This window comes from Punica granatum, chromosome 6 (assembly GCF_007655135.1).
Source record: "Punica granatum isolate Tunisia-2019 chromosome 6, ASM765513v2, whole genome shotgun sequence".
In the NCBI taxonomy this organism is placed as follows: Eukaryota; Viridiplantae; Streptophyta; class Magnoliopsida; order Myrtales; family Lythraceae; genus Punica; species Punica granatum.
This window is the reverse complement of record NC_045132.1, coordinates 20,797,278-20,818,336: the sequence shown is the minus strand read 5'-3', so window position 1 is coordinate 20,818,336 and position 21,059 is coordinate 20,797,278. Positions and strand designations below refer to the sequence as shown.

Sequence of the window (21,059 nt, the reverse complement as noted above, 5' to 3'; positions counted from 1 at the left end):
ATGCAGTAAATATTTGAATTCGTGATGGTCCATTAAAGCAAGCAATCTTTAGGAATAAAAGAGAGTTTCGTGTGCTGTAAAAAACAGAAACAATGGTCCATTAAAGAAAGAAGAAAGAAAGAAAGAGGAAGAAGAAGAAGAAGAAAGCAGCAGCAGAAGAGGAAGCAGCAGAAGAGGAAGAAGAAGAAGAAAGAAAGAGAGAGGCATGGGTTGCCCAGTCGGTTTGATACTCGGGTTGAAAGGATGGAAGTCAAGTCGGGTTGTTGAAACGGTTTTACCAGAGTAAGGATTTCAAATCGGACCAATAGAAACGTGCCACGTCATCAACGGTCAAAGTCAATTAAATTTAGGACCAATACTGACACTTTTTAAAAACTTATAGGACTTGGTTAGCATTTTTAAAACTTTTAGGACTCAAAGTCAAAAAATGACAAACAAATAGGACCAATAGTGTCATTCTTCCTTTCAAAATCATATAAACGCATGAATCACTGTCCTTAACCAATGCTCGACAAAACATCTCCTTCAAGGTCTTCTGTTTAGGTTGAACATTCTCGGCTTGCACAAGTGTTTCTTACCATCGACCAATACATGCTGGTTCGATATGATTCTCAACTACTAAATATGTGCGGAGTTGCAAATCGATCAAAATAGATTAAACTTCCCGAAGTGCAAACTTTGCATACTTGGTATCGTATCAACCTCACAGCTCCACAAAATTTCTATGACAATATCTGAAGTTAATCATATTGGTTTGGGACTAGTTTGGGCGAATTTCGGATATCCTTCATTATTAAAGGCAAAATTTTCCATCCATAGTCAGTTTTTAAGAGTGTGTATTGAAGGGATTCGATCAAAGGGCAGGCACTTAGAATTCACATTTATACATTGGTACAGATGCTAAAACTCATCTCATAAGATCTACAATTAAGAATTACAATGAGAAAAATTAATGATTCTATGTCACAATAATGTGATGAGAAGAATGACTAATAAGATTACTACAATTAAAAATAATTATTGTAGTAGCGTGCATCGACATACCCTCTCGACAAAAGCCCATCTGTTTATAGATGTGGTGGTGGAGTTTGACATTTTATTTCCATGATTAATTCAAATTAAATAATAATGATAATATTAATAATATTAATAATATTAATATTAATATTAAGGGTTTTTCTATTCTATGCCATAAGGGCATAGGATATGCAAACTCAAATTACTAATTTTAAACTCCAAATCATTAATGTCAAGATTCTTTATTTTTGTGCCTAATTTACCCTATACTATATTACTTAAAACCCTAAAATCCTGAAATCTTGAAACTCTAAAACCCCAAAAATCCCGAAACCCTAATAATGCTGGAGATCATATGGTAAAAGGAAAGTAGAATTAATTAGGTAAGATAGAATAAGGGTAAATTAGGCATAAAAAATAAACAATATTCACATTAATGATTTGGATTTTTAAATTGGTAATTTTGGTTTGCTCATCCTTTGCCCTTAGGGCATAGAATAGAGAAACCATAATAATGTGTGTATATATATATATATATATATAGATTCTACAGCAGTTAGCTAGCAAAAATAACCATCATGATTATTTTATTCTTATCCGTCAGATTCCCTTGCATAAAATCCTAGCTATGCACATATCTAGATTTTATTACCTTAAGATTCACTTCTTATAGTTTTACTATCGATATTTTCAACCACACATCTTTTCATCGACCTTTGGTCTCGTCCGTGAATGATCCGGATCCGGTTTGATATTAAATTGAATCGAAATGCACCGCTCAATCAAATAAAAAATAATTTATTTATTTAAAAATAATAATAAACAAACACTAAATGTTATTTTTTTATACTCTCCCATTGAACATGAAACAAATCTCCCAAATTGAAAAAAAAATAAAACTCAACTCATCAAATCTCTAAAATTAAAAGAAAAATTCAATCTCATCGATGCTTTTACCATCGTAGTCTGCCTAGAGCTGTTTGCCACGGCGTGGAAATAATTTGCATTTGAATAATATTTCAATGACGTGTGATTAGAAAATCTGAAAGTACATGGTAAAGCTAGAACCATAACCACATCGGAATAATATGCTTCAAAACATATCAATTGCATTACAATCAGCTAGAAATTAAGTATTGCACGTGTTCTTGCCGAGGCCAGCAATTGCTTCCATGATATGGGTGAGAAAGATTTGATAACATGGAACCCGACAATATATGGGTTAGAAAGAACTGATGCTAGCGAGTCCCTTCACATCTTTTCCCAGGTTGGTGGGCGATCGAGGGCGGTGCTAGGCTTCAACGAGATTGAGTTTTTCTTTCAATTTGGGGAATTTGGTTCTTGTTTAATATTGAGTGTACAAACAAAAGATTGTTTTGTAGTATTTGTTATTTCTTTTTTTTTATAAGTCATTAATTTGTTTTTCATATGTGAGAAAATGCATATGAACAAGCAACTCTGCTTCACTGCTCGTTAGTTCCTGAAATGGATAAGATGCTCTCTATATACTCTATCGGAGCACGTTCGATGACGAAGGGCCTGCTCAGCTGCGACTCTGGAAGCCCAAGGATCTCGAGCCTCTTCAAGCTACTAGTTTCCGGATTGTAAAGAAGGACGAACAGCTGCTCCCACATAACCTTGGGCATCAGCAGGAGCTCCCCTGTACTGACGGTTGTCACGTGGAAGGTTTGATAGTTCTCTCGAGCTTCTCTCCAGTTCGGTGGCAGCACTATCCGTTGCTCCTCCCACAGCTGATTCTCGTAGTCGTTGAGCTTGTAGACGATGATTGAGTCCTCATCTTCGAGATGCTCGGAGCCTAGCAGAGCCAAATGGCCTTTAAATATGACAAGCTTCGATCTGTCCCCCGAGGAGGCAGCTGCATTAGGAAGGGACATCTCACGGAACTTCTCCTGCCCGACATCGAAAGCTATGACAATCTTTTTGCCAAACAAGTCCAATGTTAAATAGTGTATGGCACCATTCAGGAAAACGCTTCCGCCCAGCTGAAAGTCGATGAGACCTGACTCCATGTTGTTCCAAATTCCGGTTCCCAGCTTCAAAATCTTGTGGCAGGTCTTGATTTTGCCAAACTCATCCATTATCATTGATGCCCAGGTTCTCATGATTTTGTATTCTCTTTTCTCAGGATCGAATCCCAAGGAGCTGAAACTGGGCATACAAGTGCTTGAGCACACGGAGAAGCAGGGACGGGCTGCTGGGAGGGAGGCCAACTCTCCAGTGCTGAGGTTGCAAAGATACGTGAGATCATCGAGCTCAAAGCAGATCAAGCCATTGAGCGTCTCGGAGATGGTTGCTCTCGTGAAAGGAGGCTCATTTAGATTGTGAATAGGCCTTACATCTCCCGTCTCGAGGTCCAAGCTGAAGAATAAACATCCATTGAAGTTTCTCTCGGTGAAGGAGATGAGAGCTGTGGGGCTGCGTTGATCACGGGCATGGTGGGCCAAGAATTCATGAGCGAGCAGCTGTTCTCGGATGGTGGAGTTCCATTGTCTGCAAACAGACTTGAATTTCATGAGAGTCCGGAGAGGGAGTCTTGGCAGAATCTCGTAAAACATCTCAAGGGGCAGAACTTCAGAGGACAAATCTGGGGCCTTCCCTTTCTTTGCGAAGTCTTCATCGCCCATTTGAGCTGCAAATGAAGACAGGATAACCCAGCAAGATAATCGAATCAACAAATAACTCATTCCACTACACTGCTCTGTTGCTTGCTCACACAAACTACTAAGGGTTAAAACAAGCAAAATCTCATCAGTGAACCCAACATGAACTAAAAGCGGCTCTCTTCACACACACTATGACAAGATGATACTCTGCAATTCTACGGGTTCATATAAAGATTATCATATTGATTCTTCCACAAGATTTCACCTTCTAGACGATAACAAATAGAACAGCAATAGGAGAAAACAAATGAAGCTAATGGGGTTTCAGGGGATCATTAAACTTCCACAAATCGTGCAGGTTCCAAACATTCTCTACAAAGGGCAGTCTACTCAGGGCAATTTGTGCAAGATTTCACTTTTAGGAGACCAAGAGCTAATCCCTACCAAAATGCCGTCACCAAGAAGAAAATGCATGAACCCCGACAACAAATGCATTTCAAGAGCCATTCTTGAGCTCATCATGAATGAGCTGCATAAAACATTAGTCGTTCAAATGTCCCTGTTCTTCTAAGGGGGAAGAGAGGGCGAGAGAGAGAGAGAGAGAGAGAGAGGTGGAAGAGAGTACCTTGAGCTTGAACTAGAGCTGCAGAGGGGGTCACCGGAGCCGCAATCTCCAGACGGAGGAAAAGCAGAGCAGTGGAAAAGGAAGATGAAAAACCACAGGAAGAGAAGAGAAATGGCCACCATCAGGAGGAAGACGTGAGGTGCACTGCTCCTTGCAAAATTTGCTATTAGAAGGGAGGTGGGGCCCACCAGGTGTACGGCGCAGTTTCTATTTTTGGTTTTCTTTTTTTTTAAAATTTTTTTGGAAGAAATATGATTTCTCTGTGATGCTGTAAATAGAAATTCATAATTCTTAATCCGGTAAAAGAAATTGATTTATGTCTAAGTCATTTATAAAGTTATTATTATTATTCTAGCCTCTAGGAACAAAGAAAATTTCAACAAATTTACCGTTTGAAATTCCGAATACTATGTTGTTCGATCTCATCTCTATCTTCTTTTATGTCGTGTTAGGATGGAAGAGAAATGGTGACAGAGGAAGAATTAGGTGGTGTTTGGTTTCATAGTAAGATTTTAAAATCAGATTTTGATTTTGATTTTGAGGGGTATAAATGGGACCCACCCTTTGACTTTGTATGAGTTATGTTGTTTTGTTGTGGGAAAAAGTGATAAAAATGGGACCCACTCTTTGACTTTGTATGAGTTATTTTGTTTTGTAGTGGGTAGAATTAAGTTAGAATTGTGATTCTAAAATACAATTGCGAAACCAAACAGGCCCCTATTCCTCTTCATTTCCATTTTTCTCTTCCACCTAAACAGACGATTTATGATTTTACTTATTTATTTATTTATTTTTGTGAGCTCAATTCATGATTTTATATCGATGCCTCTTTCTTAATCTCATTTCTATGAATCTCCATTGTCTCACAGTGATATGGTAGGTTTAATTAATCTTGAAATTTTATGGTCTTCGTGCAGCTCACTTTGCTTAAATAGTCGCACGTATTAATGTGTAAAAATTGAAAGAATTGTTCAAGATTAGTAAAAGCTTAAGCATTGAGACAAATCGAAGTTTTTTTTTTTGCCCCTTTTGAGTATTTCCAATTCTTGAATTAATCCGTATAACAAAGTATCAATATGGTTTGGTTCATTTGGGTTGAAAAAAATTTCACGTTAAAAGAGTTTTATCTCTTAATAAATTAATCCGATTGAAAAAATTATACATTTGGTCCTCTAGGTATTTTTTCTATTTTCGTACTTTTTTAAAAAAAAATTTATCGTTTAGATCATATACTTTTGAATATTTTTTGTTTCAATTTTTTCCTTTTTCTTGATTTATTTTCGGCTAACACCTTTGATTACTTTTCTATTTTCGTCTTTTTATCAAATTTTTATTATATATTTTAACTTTGATTCTCAACCTTTTAAAGTTATTTTTTTATCCTAATTCTTTTATTTTGTTCAATTTTACTTAATATTAAACGTTTTGTTTCTTATACTCTACCCCTTGAATTCCCATAAATGCCCACACAACATTTTAAATTTAAAAAGATTATTATTTTAATTTCAAAAATAAAACAAAATGTCAAAATAATTAAAAAAAATTGTGAACCTACTGAAGAGAATGAGCATGGGCGAGTGTTTTAAGTCGAGTGCAATCTTGCTAGGGGTAGTGGCGGTTTGTGTTAGGAGAATCGGTACTCAAATTTGCGAGTAAATAAATAGAAAAATACTAGAAAAATAAAGGCGATTGTGGTTCGATAACTACGAACCATACCTATAACTATGAGGTTTATAGTGACACACTAAGCAAGGACATGATACACCTTAATATAGGGAATGATGTTGTAAAGTGTAATCGTGGATGGAGGTATAGGCCTAAGATGATCTCCCCTAGGGTGGTGGTGCCTGACTTTATCCCTTACTAACTAGCACTGCCTCTCTCCCTCTCAATTTACCATACAACTTCTCAAAATATATTCTAATAGATTTTGTTTTATTTTTGGAATTAAAATAACAATTTTTTTTATAAATTTCAAAAATATCTTGTGGCATTTTATGGGAAATTGAGGAGTAAAAGTATCAGAAACAAAACGTTTAATTAAAAAAATGAACCAAAAAAGAATTAGAATAAAAGAATAACGTTAAAAGGTCAATAACTAAATTTAAAATATTCTCTAATAAAAAATATAATAAAATGATGAAAATGGAAAAGTAATTAAATGTATTGGATGAAAACGAACTAAGAAAAAGAAAAGGGACTGAAACAGAAAGTATTCAAAGGTATGAGATTTAAATGATGAAAAAATTAGAAAATGGACTAAAATAAAAAAATCCAAACCTAGAGGACCAAATGTATAATTTTTCATAATCCGATTCAATTAATGGAGTCCATTAGAATTTTGAATAACATATATTGTACATCGGAAAAAAAAAGGTCATATAACAAAAGTTATTGATGCATGCCAAATACAGTAATTCATTTAGGTTTTGCTCTGTCTTGCCTTTCGAACTTCAGGATAGGCTTGTTTGGTTTCAAAGTGTGATTTTAAAATCAAACTTTAACTTAATTCTACTTACAACAAAATAAAATAATTCATACAAAATCAAATGGCGAGTCTCATTTATACCACTTTTTTTTCCCACAAGAAAACAAAATAACTCATACAAAGTCAAATGATAGGCCACATACATAACCATTTATACTATTCATTTTCAAAATCAAAATCTGATTTTAAAATTCTACTTTGAAACCAAACGCAGCATTAACATCTTGATTAATCAAGAATTACAAAATGAAGAATTACAAGATGTGGGCTTCTTAACCGCAAAAGGGGGGAAAGGGGGGAAAATGGCTTATATAAGAAATAATGATTTATTCGCCCAAAAAAGAAACAATGATGCTATTTGTCTTTGGGCCTGTCTGCCTATAATTTTTGGGCCTGCGTGCTACTTTTTTTTTTTGTGCCGAATCTACTATTCGATCCGATTTTGAAGCGCAATAAAGAGCAAATGAGTATAGATAGGGGACAAAAAAAAAGAGCAATAAAAAGAAACAATGATTGATTCTTATGTAACAACTGACAGTTTTGGACCGAGGAAGATTAGGGTAGTAGTCGTCTCCCTAAAATAATTACACTTTAAGAAAATTTGCATGTAATTTTTAAAATTTTGATAAAAAAATTTATATCGTACTTTCACCCCTCAAGATCTCGTCTCACCTAAATCCAAATCCTGAATCTATCCTGTAACATATTACTCCTATTGTCCGACCGGGGATAGATCTTTTGAAATTAATAGTTGATGTCACATATATATACACGTACATCATTTGTTTTTCACGTATAGCACCATTCATTCTATTTGGATTTACGTACTACACTGGCATTTTTTTTTGGGTAAAATAGGGGACCAATGTCTAAGCAAGAGCTTAAACTATACAAAAGCGGGATATGAAGGTCCCGATAATATCACCGAAAACGAAGTTATTAATGCTTTTTTAGCAAAGAATGGATAAAAATGAATGCTCCAAGAGGAAGTTCCAAAGATTTGGAGAGCCGTATAATCGGCTCCTGAATTGATTCCCTAGCTAAAACGTGTGGGAGACCTGGACTTGCCACCCGTGCTAAAAGTACCTCACAAACTAGACTGACCAAGCCTTGAATGCGGCAAATGCAGCTGTTGCGGCCCTAGATTAATCTGCAGACAACCTCAAAATCGACTTTGGCAATGATAAATCTATGCCCAAGTGTACAGGAAAGCTCTGGACTGGTCTTAATGCCCCAAACCTCAGCCAATACGTACAGCAATTGCAATGCCGACGAAGTATTTTGAGCAAAACCTTGTAGCTAATGACTATAGGAATCCCTGATCAAGCCCCCTGAACCTGCAACACCTGGGTTGCCTCAAGAAGCCCTGTCTGTGTTTAACTTGACCCAACTCCTAGTCAGGTTGCCGAGTCCATTTGATCTAAGCCACTCCCTATTCGGTTTATGGTGTACCTTACAGTAGAATTCCAAGGACTTCTGATCCTCCGCAACTCTGATAATATCTGCAGGAGCATCAACCTGACCGAGTGAAGTGGGGAACGGAAATCTCTTTATTTCCACACCGCCAGGGAAGCCAACAGCCTACCTTCTAGCTATTAAATAATATGTATTGCAACAGTATAACCCATGCAGCAGGCTACCTGCTAGAAATCGAAGCCAATCTCTTTCGTCGACCTTTTCCTACGAATTATATATTTCTACGTATATAACTGCTGCCAATTAATCTTCAGATGAATTACAAGTTTATAGGAACATATATATATATATATATATATATATTCCCTCTCCCGTGTGAAGTGGTTATTTCCAAGTCTCTCAATGACACAGAACCATTCTATGATGCACTATTCTAGGGGGCATAGTATAAGCCGAATGATACTATATCAAGATCAATCGTCGTACGCAATTTCATAGTTACTGGCATGACGCTGGGATTGCTGGGATTCCTCAGTTTAACGGCCTTAGCAAGATCCACTTTCACAAGGCCATACATAATCTTGAGTAGATAATAAGACTGGATTAATTTCCCGCTCTTTCTAACTATAGGAATTGACTTATTATTAGTCCCTTAGGATGCCAATTTCTAGGAAAGGTGAAAAGGAGATCACTTGACCCGTTTACTCATCATACGTTTATAAATTAATAATGGGGTCTACGAGGAGTACTTGTTGAGTTGACTCTGACTAATCGTAAATGCGTAAATAATGTATTGCATCATGTATGTGGGATTCCCACCCCTACGGGTGCTTCATCTTCCCTTGCGCCACAAGAAAAGGGAAAGTTGAGTAAAGGTTTCTTTGAATACAAAAGGAGATTTTGAGCTCTTGAAGAGTCGAACTGGATTTTGTTGATCTAATAACGTCATCGACATCTAAATCTGTTCGACTGTTCCGTCAATGACTCTTACATTTCTCTGGTTCATGAATAGAAATGTATGTCAGTAAAGTCAGTCCAATGAGAGCACCATAGATGTAGGAAACGGAAAGAAAACGATGCCGAAAACATAGCGAAAGCAAAATAAACGATATATTAAAATTTCATTCATTCATACATATAGAATCGACATCCAGAATCTTATTCTGAGTGCGTGGTATCACTTTGCCACGATTAAATAATGCTAACTTGATAATCCTATTGGGGTTTATGGAAAAATATCTCGTTTTCAAAATCTCCGCAAGGCTGCCAAGTAATCACCTTCTTGAATAATCGCTTAAAGCCGCCCAAGTATTCAGCCTCTAACTCGTCCACATGAACGTGTCTTCGCCAAGGGATTGTTTCTCCTCGACTCGAACTAGTCTCCACAGGTCGCCTACACTATTGGACTATGCTCTCAAGTAAAGGTAGAACGGGCGGTGAACTCCATGTGTAATGGATGACCAAAGAAAAAACAATTTCTTTCATTCGACCATGAGCAGGAGATGGACACGGGCTATCCTTTTTAAACCATGCACTTTCCCCCCTAATTTTCTCTCTTGGCCGTGAATGGCTTCATAGATTCGTCCATTCATGTATGTATTATGTATATCACACACATATCTTGTTGAGATATGATGTTCCAAATGGAAAATTTGAGAAAGAAATTATAAACTTATATGAGGTTTGGGTCCAGCCCAAGTTGAAATTTTTCATGGTATCAGAGCGGAAGGTCTGAGGATCGCATGATTAAATCACAATCACATTCTCTTTCTCGGCAAATCAATTAGCCGACTCTCTATTCAATCATGTCCGGAGGAAATGCAATCCCAGCTGCCCTCTCTCCTGCAGGAAATACCTAGGGTGTGGCTGCCCCTCTTCCAGTAGCGACTGCAGCTTAATTGGCGTCACCTTTCATTGATAGATCAGTTTTGCGACTCATCGAGTGCAAACTGAATGGAGAAAACTATCTGAGGATCAAAAGGGTATATCGGCACACGCCTTCGTCTGAGGATCAAAAGGTCCCAAATTCGATAGTTGTTATAAAACTACTTGTGCCCCTTTATTAAGATATTAAATTTCTATTTCATTGTATTAGGCACATGAGCCTCCTTTGAATTGAACAATTAAATATAAACAATGGTTAATAATAATAAAAAAAACATGAACTTTGTGTCCATTTTTCAACTTTGGCACAAACTTTATCTTTCGATAAAAAAATACGCGAACTTTGATTTTTTTGTCACGTTATGTATCTTTGTCATTTTACATCCATTTTCTGATGTGACAGAAAACGATGCTTGCTGGCGAATGATGTTCACCACGTTAGCGAAAATAATAAAAAAAATTAAAAAAAGAAAAAGAAAAATGCTTTGATTAGAGAAAAATGCCACCGTCCCCCCTTCGATCCGGATCGAGGGGGAGGGGGTTGGGAGTCGAGGCCCCACCAGTCGAAATCGGGAGAATCCCTAATTGCAAGTGGAAGTAATTAATGCTTCTTTCACTATTTGTTACAATTTGATTTGCGACGTCTAATAACCAAAAAAATTTGCCGGGTATATGCATATTCCCCCGACACGTCAAGACAAAGTCCGCAAATATTATTGATCGAATTGAACAATTAATAGGAGATACATATAGAAGTCAGAAAGAAATAATAAGCCCTCTGAAGTTATCTCATTCACACGGTAAGAGAAAACCACTTTTTGTATTTTTGGCATCGAGTGGGGGAAGAGAGGGGGCGGGGTTGGGATATGATCTAATTTCATTTTGCCCCCCTCGTAGTCTGACTGTAGTCTTGAGATGCGCCCAATACTTTGATATGTTGCAAAATGCCCCTTGAAATTTTCTCAAGTAGATTCAAGTTGCTCCCTAAATCCCTAATAAATGATAATGGCCCTTGATACGTTGCAAAATGCTACTTTTGAAGTTTTGATACTATTGTGGGCCCATAAAGAGATATTGGGGAATTCATGTCCATATTTAGAAAGATAAGTATCACTATTGGACTAAAAATAAAAGAAGAAAATTTTCTTATTAAACTTTTTTTTAGTTGAAAACTTTATTGTAGGATGTGACATGCAGATAATGCTGCTTCTTGGAATTCAACATATAGACCATTTTTTTTGATGAATTCAACATATAGGGCCATACTATAAACATATGAGCGAATTCCGTTATTGCTCGTGCTTCCAAAGTCCATGGACAACCCAAATTGGAATTTCGTCCCACTATTTTTTTTTCGGTAACAAGAAAGGTCAATGGGCCTAATACAATGAAAATAGAAATCTTCAATATCTGATAAGGTTACAAACAATTCCACCTAAGTATTGAACCTATGATCTATTGATTGCTAGGCGAGAGCGTGAGTCATTGCATTATATCATTTTTGATATCTCACTAACTTTGATAGTTCTAGGACAAACTGAATTGATCAGATAAGTTTGAGGAGCAATTTGGAACAAATCAAGGGGAACATTTTGGGATCGTCCTCAAAATTAAGGATGTAACTGATATTAATCACCTAAATGGAAATTTGAATTTCGGAAGTAACGAAATAATAGAAAAAGTGAACGGGAGTAAGGACAAGAAGATAAATTCTAAGATGGAATGCCAAATTATATTATATGATGGAAAGTTTATTTTTTCTAATCCTTTTAATATTAAATACAATATCTTGTCTCATAATTCTTTTAATGGCATTACAAATTTATCAGGTTACACTTTCGTTTTACCCTTTCTTTTTATTTTTGCTTTCGTCCTACCTCAACTCTTGCTCCTTTTTTTACACAAGAAAAGGATGCTCGTACCAAGATAAATTAGTTCAAGTGATTCGATACTTATTTTCTTTAATTAAAGTATAAAATTCGAGCATTTTGAATGGAGAAAATCCACGCTAGAAGAATTTTATCCTTTAGTGGGACAATCCGGCTCGACTGAATTAGTCGGGACTCATTGGATTTCCGAAAACTAGGGCTCACACTGAAAAAAGGAATGTTCATGAATTTAGTATAAAAAAAAATAACAATCTAAATAATGAGACGCATGTAATGATAAATAAGAATCGAATTTGAAATCTCTTAACTTTCACTTGAGAGCATACTTCACTTCACTATTTTTTTTAAGTGTCTTCTCCTTTCATTAAGTATTTTACTATAATAACGATTGATCATGAGAATTTTAAAAGGGTTCGGCCCTGAGCTCTCTTGTACAACTTTTCTAGGACTTGCATCTTTTTAACTAGTCGATGTTAGCTCTCAAGTGTATTCGACATCGAATGGACAATCTGATAAACTGGATCGGAGTACGTGCACTCGGGCGAAAACAAAATAAGATGTTCACTGTTTGTTTTTTCTGTTTAGATATTAATGAAATTGCATGAGCTGGAAACAATTTTCGTCTAACATAATATGACAATTATGATCAAATCTCATGAACATAATAAGCAATTGATACGCCTATACTGTGGGCTGGGAGCCACGAGGTTGGACTCGGCTTCATATTTAAAAATTACACACTATTGACACAGCTATATTATTATATTATTCAATTGAACCATATAAAGTATGGCGAATAATTCACAATCAGAACACATTAAAATGCAAGCTGTAATGTGCAATTAGAAAAAGAACAGTCAAATCTAGCTCTCGTGCAATATTTTTAAATTAAAAAAATGGTAAAAAACTGGGGTTGACGAATCAATCATTTGATATATGATATACAAAAGTAGGAGAGTTATTCGAGAATCCGTCACGACTCGTTTTTTTTTTTTTTGAACATTTGTTGGTGATTGATTATCATTTTCACTGCAAGAAAATTTTAATTATTAGAAAAATTAAGAATAAAACTTAAAATATTTCTTATAAAATAAAAAGTTTATTGTTTTATGAATAAACATTAATATTTCCTTGAAAAATAATTTTTTCCCCATAAATTAGACAATATGTGTGTAATCTGCAGAACATGTGGTCCTATCTCTAATTATAATACATAATTATTTTATGAAAGAAATTCAAATGAACAATTAAAATTATCCAAAAAATGGGAAAAAAATTCAATCCACGAATGAATATTAATTTCTTTAAAAAATTAGTTTTCTCTAAAAATTAGATAATTGTTTGAATATTAATGTTCTTACCCAACCGTGCAAAATACGGGTTAGTACGTTCTTCTGTGAATACATGATATGATAGTGACCGTTGCTCTCTAATATTCTTTGGATCTTTTTCCTCGTAAAGACGTATAGCAACCATACAAGAAAGAGCAATATAGGAAAGGACCCGACCTCCGAGCAAGTACTACTACCGGGCATCCAATGAATATCGCAGTTAGATTTACGTTTCGAGCCGATAGTAGCTATCATAATTATTAAAAAAAAAATGCACTTACGGTGTTGACACATGAGAAACTTATTATTGTACATGAAAAGCAAAGTGGGGGGGGGGGGGGGGGGGGGGGGGGGGGGGGGGGGGGGGGGGGGTTACGTAGGTTAATTAGCAGCAAGCAGGTGAACGTTTTAATGACAACAACAGCAAGGAGCCATCGATGGTTGACTGACTAGGCTAATATATTTATTGTCGGAAGACTTTGACTTTGATGCGAAGGCGATGATAGGCACGTATGCGTTATATGGACCGATGAGAAACGAGAAAAGCCTCAAAAATTGGACTCAGTCGCTGTCACAGTCCCCATCTCTTGGATTATGGGGACCCCACAATCCGTGTTGGCGTAGGCTTCTGGCTTCCTTCCTATGAAGCTGCTGTGAGTTATTGAGTTTGAAGCTGAACCAATCGAACATTGTAGCTCCTCAATATCTTCATTTGAACGAGTATAGTGATTATCGACCTCGAAGCTTTGATTTTGATTTCTGGGTCTTTTGGTCCGTTTTGATCTTGCAGCGTCGGGTTTTTCGGGTAGTGAATAATGTTTTGATGAAGCAATGGAGAATGTGGAACAGAGTGAAGCTTTGAAGAGCATTTTGCTGTAGATTTTTTTCCGTTAAAGCTTTCACTGGTCGTGGTTGATCGTTGTTAAATCATAGAGCTAGATGGCTAGTGAATCACCATCTGCCTCCCCGCCGCGCCCCTCCATGCTGCCGCCACGGGCTTCTCCTCCTCCCCCCACTCCTGAGCCGGCGATGGTCCCTGTTTTGCCTTCTGTCCCTCCGAGCCCGAGTATTTCACCTCCTCCGCCGGCCCCGCGACCAAGTGGCTCTAATTCATTGCCTTCTCCACCTCCCCCATCGCCTTCAGGTGGCTCTTCATCGCCACCGCTTCCACCCCTTGAGGCAGTTCCTCCGTCAAAGCCGCCTCCGCCACCGCCACCGCCATCTGTGTCCCCGATAACTCGTCTTTTCCCTCCACCACCACCCACAACTTCCCCTGAACGCTCGCCTCCACCTCCTCCTCTGCCTGGCCAACCACCACCATCTGATCGGGCTGTAGTTTCACCTCCACCGCCACCGCCACTGCTACCACCGCCTCCAACATCGGGAAAGGGCCCTGAAAGTTCCCCACTGCCGCCACCACCGTCGGCAAAGTCCTCCAAAAGGTCCCCACCGCCACCACGACCAGCGAAGGCCCCTGAAAGTTCCCCGGCTCCGCCAGCATCTAAACTTTCACCACCACCACCGAGGTGGAACCGCCCTAAAGCTTCATCTCCGCCTCCACCTTCAGGTCCTCCAACCGGTACACCTCCACCGTCTGCATCGTCCTCACATTCCCCTTCAACTTCCCTGCCTCCACCGCATTCCGAACAAGCGGGTCCGCCCTCACCCTCTACCGTCTCTCCACTGTTTCCAACCCGCACTTCACCCCCCAGTGCTGATTCTCCGACTCCAATTAGTCGCAACTCCAGTGAAACGAGTTCTCTTGTCAAGGAGAACTCCAGTATAGGTACCGGCAGTATAGTGGGCATCAGTATAGGAATCGGAGTATTTATCCTAAGCTTCATTGGGCTCGCGATTTGGTGTGCAAAATGTCGAAGGAGAAAGGGATCTAGATTCAGCAGCGGTCACATTATTTCGACTTCCATCAGCACTTCCCTGGCATCAGGTGATCATCTAAATACATAGACTGCACCTTATTGTAATGTCTTTCTTATTTTAGGAAATCCATATTGCTGATGTGAGGCTCCTGATTTGTGAATCACAGATGCCTCCAGCGTGAAGATCCCTTCTTCGGCACCTCTCATGGGGAGCAGTTCCAGGAGCGAGATCTTATACTTTCCCAATGAGCCTCCTGGTGGGTTCGGGAACTCCAGATTATGGTTTACTTACGATGATCTGGCGAAGGCCACGGATGGATTTTCAGCAGACAATTTCTTGGGCGAAGGTGGGTTTGGCTCGGTCTATAAGGGACGCCTACAGGATGGGCGAGAAGTGGCTGTGAAGCAGCTCAAAGTCGGGGCCAAGCAAGGGGAACGAGAATTTATGGCCGAAGTCGATATTATTAGTCGTATCCACCACCGCCACTTGGTTTCCCTCGTTGGCTACTGCATTGCTGATGATCGGAAGCTGCTGGTGTATGACTATGTGCCTAACAACACCCTTTATTTCCACCTGCATGGTAAGGAAATTCCCGCGATTGTCAAGAGTTTCTTGACCAAGCTTCCATGGTTTTATTCGTTTTTATTCGACATGTTTCCCCCTTCCGATTCGTAGGAAAAGGCCGGCCTGCACTTGACTGGGCTACCCGCGTGAAGATTGCTGCTGGCGCAGCTCGTGGCCTCGTTTATCTCCATGAAGACTGTAAGTTGCTGATCTTAATGCCTCCAATCTGATGCTCTTATTAGTTATTTGTCCCACCCTCATTAGATAGCCTAAAGAAAACATAGAACAGAAGCATTCTTCTGCTCTTCCTCACTCCTTTCTCATGGTTTCCAGCACAAAATGAATATGACTTCTCAAAACTTGATTTCTTAGTAAAATGCATTCTATTTCGGTATCGGCTGAAGCAGAGGACCTGATCTGGCTTGATCATAGGCACTAAATCCGTCACAAACTTCACCTTGTTGTGTTACTGAAATTCGTACACCTTGTTTGCTTTATATGACAGGTCATCCTCGAGTTATCCACCGTGACATCAAGTCATCGAACATTCTTCTAGATAACAACTTTGAAGCACGGGTAAGCTCTCCTTTACCAAATTCCTCAATGTCGTTTTGCAGTGTTGGTTTTAGGTCTGGTTTAAAGCTTTAATCCTGTTTGCTCTTCAGGTATCAGACTTTGGACTTGCCAAATTAGCTCTCGATGCTCATACACATATTACAACTCGTGTTATGGGAACATTCGGGTATAAATTCATGTGCAGGCTCTTTTTCCTCGATACTGGACCGGATTTTACTATTTGTGATTCCATTGAATATTGCATTTTAATTTCAGGTATATGGCTCCTGAGTATGCATTAAGTGGAAAATTAACCGAGAAGTCTGATGTATACTCATTTGGAGTTGTGCTTCTGGAGCTAATCACAGGTCGGAAGCCTGTGGATACGTCTCAGCCCCTTGGAGATGAAGGCCTAGTTGAATGGGTATATTCATCAAATTCCTAAAGTTTTCTTTCCCATCATATACGTAAATTTCAGATTCATGGCCTGACTAAATGGATTTTCTTTCTTCAGGCTCGACCTTTGCTGAGCCAGGCGCTCGATCATGAAGAGTTTGAAGGTTTGGCGGATCCAAAGCTTAGCGGTAACTATGTTGAGAGCGAAATGTTTAGAATGATCGAAGCTGCTGCAGCTTGTGTGAGGCATTCAGCCGCAAAGAGGCCAAGAATGGGACAGGTAAGTTGATCGCATAATTATTCTTCCGGCGGTTAAGTTCTATAACAATTTACCACCTTCTAGTATCATTTTTCTCATAACAATTTGCAGATCCTGAGAGCGTTCGATAATTTTGCGGCATCTGATCTAACAAACGGAATGAGACTTGGGGAAAGCAAGGTATTTAACTCGGCTCAGCAATCGTTAGAAATTCGGGCGTTTCAGAAGAAGCAATTTGGGAGTCAAGGCTCCAGCACAGAGTACTATACCCAAACTATCCGGACTATCTGAACATCGATTCTGTAAATATTTGCAATATGTATAATTTTTTTGCTTTTTAGTAGATAGACCATACTTTATAACTTAGGATTTCAATAAACAATGTAAATGCAATTTTCCTCCGCCACCAATTATATATGGTGTGCATAGATAAAGCATTTATCGGTCTGCGTTATGTCCCTGCAAAACTATGCCTTCTAAGCTTCTGCAATTACAATTCTGCAAGGAAAAACTTATCGAACGTCTCCGCCACACCCAGGAAGTACAACTTCTAAGTTTTGTATCTATCACGAGTCCAGAATCCAATGCAAGATCTTCTGATCCCCGGAGTTCTGATCCCGAAGAATTTAAAACTTGTTTCTCTTATGGCTTGAGTCACAAGTAAGAGCCTGATGAATTGAATCAGATCATGGAAGGCAAGTAATTCCTTAAAGTCCAAACATTATTTAATTACAGAAGACAGGTGGTGTTGGAAATTGAAAGCAAAAGTTGCACTCCAAGCAAAAGCAATGGAAGGGAAAGGGGGATATCATGTCATGGATGGACTTTCTGCTTGCTTCACCCTTCTAAAAACCTCCTCAACTGAGGAAAGAACATATTCCCCTTTAACAAGCCCTCATGGCCTCCATTAATCCCCTCCATGCTCCTTCTGTAGCCTCCCGATATTCATTCAGAAGCCTCCTACGGCAATGGAAGAAGACTGGAACGCTCTTGCTGCCGACTGCGTGGTCATCTCGTGTTGTTGCCAGTGCCTGATCCTTCAGATCGTCGTCTTCGTCCTCCTCAGGCTCCCATATAAGTTGATCCGAAAAACTAGGGAACTCGCAAAGAGAAGGCTCGGGAGACGAAGGAAACCGAGGTCCAAAGCAAAAGGTATGGTCGAGTCTATGAAGTGCCGATGCGGAGAGGACCACGGGTGGATGATCCTTGATGGTTTGTCGATCGAAGTTGATGATGGGGATGAATGTATGAAGGAAGTAGAGAAAGTGTTGGGGGAATTGGTGGAGAGGGGGGAGTTTGCATTTGGGAGCTTCTGGGGCAGGGGAAGTTGTCGACAACAAATTGGGAGCTCCCAAAGTCAAGGATTTGATTTTACAAATGTTGTACATTTCCATTTAATTGAAGTTGTCGGTCCTCGTATTTGCAAAACATAGATCTTCATCTTTTTTCTCCTTAGCCAAACGGATCAATTATTATCTATCTTGACCAAAAAGTTAATATTAATGACAATAATAGGAAGAATAATACAAGCCAAGAATCTTAATTATTGTTGGTTGGATCTTGCAATAAACAAACACTAATGCACAAGTGATAATGGCTTGTTCACAAAGAAAGGTTTGGATGCCGTATGGCAATGAACGACATGCACATCTTCATGAGAAATTCTTCGATAACTCTACATCGTCAACTGATACGATGAAGTATTAATTAGATTGCAACAAATTAAAAAAGAAAAAAATAATTGCTCAAGTGATTGCCGTAAGTACTATTATTGAAAAAATATATTTAAAATTTAGCAGGCACTTCATCCAATAATAGAAAAAGTACGATCTATACAAGATAAATCGACGATATGGTAACTCAACTGTGACTTAAAAATGAAAGATTGAAACAGCCTTGGTATCTTTGAAAGTAATAATGTGGTGCCTCAATAGGCACAAATATGCATTTGTCCATTATCTTTTCGTTTCTATATTTCATCGCGATATAAGATTATCGGTTGTTTGCAAGTACGACGCAAAGCTCTCTACCGTGATACTCATTATCAGTTTGATCTACGAAACATCAGACCAGCGTGCAATTGGGTATGGATAGGCGTTTCTAGACTATAAACAAGATTAGGAACAAGTTGACCTTGACCAATTCTACGTGCAACCCCATGACTTGCTTAAAAATAGTCCAACGAAATGAGGGACCTCACACATGGAACTTTCAACATTTTATTGTCTTCACTTTTTTGCCCTTTTCGACACTAAAGATAGCCCTATTTTGGATATTTCTCGATAACCTAATCATCAAGATTTAAAAATTGTACTAATCAACGTCCCAATCTCAATGCTTACCTAATAATAGCTAAGACCATTATTCATTAACACACGCGCGCGCGCTCACAGAGGGACGAGACGGACACTTGCATAAACAATCCTCATCCTTGACCTTCCTCGAAACCTCATACGCTCTTCCGCAGCTACCCTCCAACTTGACCGTCGATACAATTAGTTTTATATTCTCGATAGACAGTCCATTAGTTTCGTATATTTTATTAGCCTTTTCGAATTTTATTATTGAGGTGGAAAAATTGAAATTCGGGGTTACGCGCTTTCTGGATTGAATTATTCCATCAATAATTACTTTTTTTTGTCCCATTTTTATTGGAAAATTGAATTTTGGTAAAAAGAAAGAAAGAAAATTTCCAAATTGGCAAATTCTAAGTAGAGGAAGACAAAAGAGTAGGCCCTCGTCTTTAACAAACCACTCCCCGTCCCCCGCGCAGAAGCCTCCGTCCATCGACACTCCTCCGTCGTCGGCCTCTTCCCCCTCCCTGTCTCTCTCTCTCTCTCCCAGGGGCGGTCTTGCAAATGGCGACGGCGGCCCTCCAATCGGAGCAGCTGAAGGACATTTTCAGGCGATTCGACATGGACTCCGACGGCAGCCTGACCCAGCTTGAGCTCGCCGCCCTCCTCCGGTCGCTCGGGCTGAAGCCCACCGGTGACCAGCTCCACTCCCTCCTCTCCGCCGTCGACGCCAACTCCAACGGCAAGGTCGAGTTCGACGAGCTCGTCTCCGTCCTCATCCCCGACGACCTCTCCGCCGCCCCTGACGACCTCTTCATCAAACAGGAGCAGCTCCTCGAGGTCTTCCGCTCCTTCGACCGCGACGGCAATGGCTTCATCACCGCGGCCGAGCTCGCCGGCTCCATGGCCAAGATGGGCCACCCCCTCACCTACCGGGAGCTCTCCGAGATGATGCGGGAGGCCGACACCAACGGTGACGGCGTCATCAGCTTCAGCGAGTTCGCCACCATCATGGCCCGCTCCGCCGTAGATTTCCTCGGATTCCCCTCATCGTAGTGGCCGGGGATCCATCGCCCTGTTGACTTTTCTTTTCCCATTTCTGTTTGACTCGGTTCATCTCCCCGGTCCCAGGAAACCACAACCGTCCGATCTGTTAATACGTGTGCAGGTGCCATGATCCTACGGCTGTCGTTCTCCTCCGTGGTAAAGTCACAGATGTCGTTAGCCTAGATCCAGCCAGCCATATAACCAAATAAGTGAATCTCAACCATTGGATCTGACGTAGCGCCGATGGTCGAGACCGATACAATCTGGTCGGACTATATATTCTTAATGCTCCAGTGCAGCAGGATTGATTACTAGGTGGCCGCAAAATTTACGTGCTTGCTATCGGGCAATTGTAGAGATGGATCGCGGCCGTGGCAAATTGGAAATGATTATCGGTCCTGTGCACTCGAAGTTCTATGTATTCGTTCGCCTAAATTTGTTCATGTACATGTTAGGAGGAGAGGGGGATTGTGTAAGAGAAGAGTTTCATGATGTGGCCTTTCGGTTAATGTTATTGATTGAAATAGTTTGTGTTCTCCTAATGCCTCAGGCCTGTCTTGCTTTTGCATCCGAGCCACGTGACATGCCGTATTTGCTTCCTCGTGATCCTTAGCATCGGATCCTCGAGGGCAAACGATTGATCGACAAGATGCCGTTAACATGACATTTCATTCTTGCTATGGAGCCTGCGAAAGAGTCATGGACAACTGTTGTCCAAATATCATGCGTTGCATATCTTATCTGCAGACTCATTGAAATAGTTGACGCATTGTTGTATATAGAACAAATCGG

General features: G+C 39.5%; 4 protein-coding genes across 4 annotated transcripts; 3 read left to right on the top strand and 1 right to left on the bottom strand.

The window, feature by feature from the left end:
* Nucleotides 1-2,388: 2,388 nt before the first annotated feature.
* LOC116210055 (putative F-box protein At1g20657) lies at nt 2,389-4,424 on the bottom strand. Its single transcript, XM_031543856.1, has 2 exons — nt 4,267-4,424; nt 2,389-3,667 (listed from the first exon to the last, which is right to left on the bottom strand). Exon 2 carries the CDS (start codon nt 3,660-3,662, stop codon nt 2,481-2,483), a length of 1,182 nt encoding a protein of 393 aa, XP_031399716.1. The 5' UTR covers nt 3,663-3,667; nt 4,267-4,424; the 3' UTR covers nt 2,389-2,480.
* A 9,469-nt stretch (nt 4,425-13,893) lies between these two features.
* LOC116210905 (proline-rich receptor-like protein kinase PERK9) lies at nt 13,894-17,389 on the top strand. The gene is made up of 8 exons (XM_031545037.1): nt 13,894-15,219; nt 15,319-15,732; nt 15,828-15,914; nt 16,222-16,292; nt 16,382-16,458; nt 16,548-16,695; nt 16,786-16,947; nt 17,038-17,389. The coding sequence occupies exons 1-8, from the start codon at nt 14,214-14,216 to the stop codon at nt 17,215-17,217; spliced, it is 2,145 nt and encodes a 714-aa protein (XP_031400897.1). The 5' UTR covers nt 13,894-14,213; the 3' UTR covers nt 17,218-17,389.
* Nucleotides 17,390-17,619: 230 nt separating this feature from the next.
* On the top strand, nt 17,620-18,381 carry LOC116210907. The gene has a single exon (XM_031545040.1). It carries the CDS (start codon nt 17,895-17,897, stop codon nt 18,357-18,359), a length of 465 nt encoding a protein of 154 aa, XP_031400900.1. The 5' UTR covers nt 17,620-17,894; the 3' UTR covers nt 18,360-18,381.
* A 1,245-nt stretch (nt 18,382-19,626) lies between these two features.
* On the top strand, nt 19,627-20,813 carry LOC116210906 (probable calcium-binding protein CML15). Its single transcript, XM_031545038.1, has one exon. It carries the CDS (start codon nt 19,785-19,787, stop codon nt 20,274-20,276), a length of 492 nt encoding a protein of 163 aa, XP_031400898.1. The 5' UTR covers nt 19,627-19,784; the 3' UTR covers nt 20,277-20,813.
* The last annotated feature ends 246 nt before the right edge of the window (nt 20,814-21,059 follow it).

What these genes read in the sequence shown, in the direction of transcription:
- LOC116210905 (XM_031545037.1), top strand. Translation starts at nt 14,214, where the DNA reads ATGGCTAGTGAATCACCATCTGCCTCCCCGCCGCGCCCCTCCATGCTG. An exon ending in CCTTTATTTCCACCTGCATG is followed by an intron (nt 15,733 to 15,827) that starts GTAAGGAAATTC and finishes TCCGATTCGTAG; the next exon opens with GAAAAGGCCGGCCTGCACTT. An exon ending in AGAGGCCAAGAATGGGACAG is followed by an intron (nt 16,948 to 17,037) that starts GTAAGTTGATCG and finishes AACAATTTGCAG; the next exon opens with ATCCTGAGAGCGTTCGATAA.
- LOC116210055 (XM_031543856.1), bottom strand. Translation starts at nt 3,662, where the DNA reads ATGGGCGATGAAGACTTCGCAAAGAAAGGGAAGGCCCCAGATTTGTCC.
- LOC116210907 (XM_031545040.1), top strand. Translation starts at nt 17,895, where the DNA reads ATGGAAGAAGACTGGAACGCTCTTGCTGCCGACTGCGTGGTCATCTCG.
- LOC116210906 (XM_031545038.1), top strand. Translation starts at nt 19,785, where the DNA reads ATGGCGACGGCGGCCCTCCAATCGGAGCAGCTGAAGGACATTTTCAGG.